The sequence below is a fragment of the Triticum dicoccoides genome, chromosome 3B, assembly GCF_002162155.2.
Source record: "Triticum dicoccoides isolate Atlit2015 ecotype Zavitan chromosome 3B, WEW_v2.0, whole genome shotgun sequence".
NCBI lineage: Eukaryota > Viridiplantae > Streptophyta > Magnoliopsida > Poales > Poaceae > Triticum > Triticum dicoccoides.
The window spans coordinates 89,403,858-89,407,214 of NC_041385.1; the positions used below are offsets into that span (position 1 = coordinate 89,403,858).

At 41.3% G+C, this 3,357-nt stretch overlaps 1 protein-coding gene across 1 annotated transcript; it reads left to right on the top strand.

The window, feature by feature from the left end:
- Positions 1-2,079: 2,079 nt before the first annotated feature.
- Positions 2,080-2,721, top strand: LOC119280884. The gene has a single exon (XM_037561581.1). The coding sequence runs from the start codon at positions 2,088-2,090 to the stop codon at positions 2,583-2,585; it is 498 nt and encodes a 165-aa protein (XP_037417478.1). The 5' UTR covers positions 2,080-2,087; the 3' UTR covers positions 2,586-2,721.
- The last annotated feature ends 636 nt before the right edge of the window (positions 2,722-3,357 follow it).

Genomic DNA, 3,357 nt, shown 5'->3' on the forward strand with positions numbered 1-3,357 from the left:
ATATCTGAAGATTTGTTGAAAAACAGAGATAAAAACGAAAGTAAAAAGGAAAGAAAAGAGGAAACGAAAGAAAGAAATAAAAAACGAAAATGAAACAGTTAGAAACAGTTAGAAAAACTTCCCTTATGTTCTAGAAGGTTCCTAAAACCAGTAAAGCCCGACTGGAATCTCCTAGAAAGTTACCAAAACCGGCCGATACTGTAGCGCGTTCTTTACTGATTATTGGGCCGGCCCATGACGATCGCTGGTCGATCGCTCTGTGCGAATCAACGGGAACTCCTATCTGCCGCATTTTGCGGCAGATTGGCGAGGCTTTGCATAGGGGCGGTTTTCGTCTGGGCCGGCCCAGGCGGAACAGCCAGCGGTGAAAAAATACAACAAAAAGAGCTCACTCAACCAGGATTCGAACTCCCAACCTGGCGCTTCTAAATACAACACCTAACCACCGGAGCTGATCAGAGCTACTGTCAAACATTCAACACGAAACCTATTAGTACTAAAAATACCGACATATCAAAATATTTTCCATTTTTTCGAACATTTACATAAAAATCTGAATACTTTTAAAAGAAATCTGAACAATTTTCAAAAAACACGAGCAAGTATTGAAAAAATGTACAATTTCTAGATTTGTAACAAAAATTTATAACGCAAAGAATTTGTGAATTTTTGAACAAATTTTGGAAAGCGGGAACATTTTTTCAATTCCAATTTTTTGACAAACGCGAACAATTTTTGAATTTGCGAACAAATTTAAAATAGGTCAGAAAATTAGAAAATTTTAAAAGTACAAAGGTTGGAAAATTAGACAATTTCCAAACAAGAACATTTTGGACAAAAGGAAACATTTTTTGCATCTGTGAACAAAAATTGAAACTCTGAACAAAATCTAGAAAAAGTGAACATTATCATCATTAATGGAATTTGTGAACGGAAATTGAAAAGCAGAACATTTTTTGAAGTTATGAACATATTTTGAAAGGAGAACACTTTCTTAAATTTCGGAACATTTTTTGAAATAGGAACATTTTTTGAATTTATGAATATTTTTAAAGCTGAACATTTTTTAAAATATGTGCACACGTTGTAAAAATCACTATGTTTTTGGAACTTCTGAATACAATAAAAAAGGAACAATTATTAAACTCCAGAACAATTTTTGAAATTTCGTACATATTTTGGAATTCTTGAAAATAAGAATCAAAAGAAAAAATGAGTAGATTAAGAATTACAAAAGAAACAAAGAAAATAAAAAAGAGAAATAAAAAATCAACTAGGCGAACAAAAAATTAAAATCAAGAACAATTTTTAAATTTGTGAACAAAAATTTCAAAAAACATATTTTGAACTTCGGGAAAGTATTTTGAAAGTGTGAATATTTTTAAAAAAAATTAGGAACAAAATTTGAAACAGGAACATTCCGTGAAGTTTTGAACAATTTATGAGCAACACAAAAAAAAATTCGGAAAAACGAAAATAAACTTGAGAACAGGAAAAATAAAAATGAAAAAATGAAAAAGAAAGAAAAAGAAACAGAAAAAGGCAAAAAAAAACGGTTCAGGAACCTCCTAGAAGGTTCCCAAAACCAGAGAAAACCGGCTGGGAGCCAGCTAGAAATGGCTGATAAGTTTAACGGGCTGGCCCATCCCGAACGGTCGTCACTGTCCCCGTGTGCGTCGCTGCAGCAGTTTGCCGCAAAGAGCGGCAAATAGGAAAAACCCGAATCAACGGCAATCTGCTGCAGAATGCGGCAGACAGGATTTTCCTTCTCACAGGCCTGAACGCATGTTTCGATGAAAAGATAAGGCCTCAACAGCCCTGTCCAGCGTAGCCCAACCAATCAACCAACGATAGCGAACTGTGATCGGCCCGCTAGTTCAACGCGTCAACCCAATGGTTTGCTCCGAAGAATAATCAACAAGCTTGGACGCCAAGTTCCCGATCACGATACGAACCGACTTGCACGAACCCGTGGCCGTCAAGGAAGGGAAGCCCGAAGCCGGCCGTGCTGTATGTATAAATAGGCCACCGGCAGACCCGATCTCCACGCACGGAATCCACGAAGCGAACCAGGGAAACGAGCGACGATGCGGCGCGAGGGACGGCAGCGAGGGTGGGTGCGTGTGTACGACCGCGCCGTGGTGGACCCGGAGGGCAAGCGCCGCGCCGTGCACGTCGTGGACGGCCCGGTGGTGGCCAACGGCGGCTTCATCCGGGCGCCGCGGAAGCCGACCAACCAGTCCAAGTCTGGCGGCCTCCGCGCCCTTCCCCGAGACGCACTCGTTCAAGACGAGGAGCCGCAACTCCATCCGCCACTGGGCGACCGGCATTCTGGGTACTACTACACAACGACGTGCCAGTCACCGTTCAGATTCGAGGCCGCGCCGTATGGATGGAGGTACGACGCCTTCGCACCCGAGGAAGTGCAAGCTCCTCGCCCGCCGCCGGCAGCGGCGCGTTCTGGGGGGAGATCGGCGTGCAAGGGGAGCCGCAAGTTCAAGCACAGCGAGATCAAGATGTACTACGTGGACGCGGCCGATGACGTCGATGGGCGCCTCGATTATCTCTATGACTTTGATTCATGATTCCCCCCTTTGTTTTCCAAAGTTCAGCAAGATGAGTTGTAAACTACTGTAGATCCGATGGATGTGTGTATCTTTGTCCCTTCCGTTATCAATGCAGGTGCTTGCTCTAATGAAGATCATGTTGTTATTCTACTCCGGGTCCATGAATCTTTAAACGTGTTGATCTCAAACTAAAAGTTGAAATTCTGGGCAGTGACGACAGCTTGAAGCACTATTTTTAGATTCTTTATGAATTTTTGAACAATTGGCATGAGTGAATATCAAATGTCCACCGTCAAATTATTCATAGGGTACGATTAAACTGATTTTTTTTTTTTTTGCAAAAGGACAATGCAATACTCATCTCAATTCTCAAGGTAAATTTTTTTGGCACTTCTTTAGATAAAAGACGCGTGCCCGACTTTAGGAAGACGAAGCTAGAACCCTACTAGGGTGGAGGAGCTCGGTCTCTACACTACATTCTCCGTTCCCCGAATAGTTTTTCTCCCACTGTTAGTGGTTTTAGCTCGGCAAAAATTATACTCCCTCCGTTCCACAATTCTTGTCATAATTTAAAATAAAACTACGTCAAGAATTATGAAACAGAGGAGTAGCATAAACATTATATTGCACTTCCATATCAACTCAAACTCCAAAAATTAGGTTGATTATTTCTGCACATATATTAAGACAAGTTACCACACAAGCGGAAGAAGATTTGACTGGATAATAAGAAAACCTGCCAAAACTAGCACATCTTTAACATGACCCACATCAATAAAACTGACGATTA

Bases quoted from the DNA above. Each gene is read 5' to 3' on its own strand.
- LOC119280884 (XM_037561581.1), top strand. From the start codon at position 2,088: ATGCGGCGCGAGGGACGGCAGCGAGGGTGGGTGCGTGTGTACGACCGC.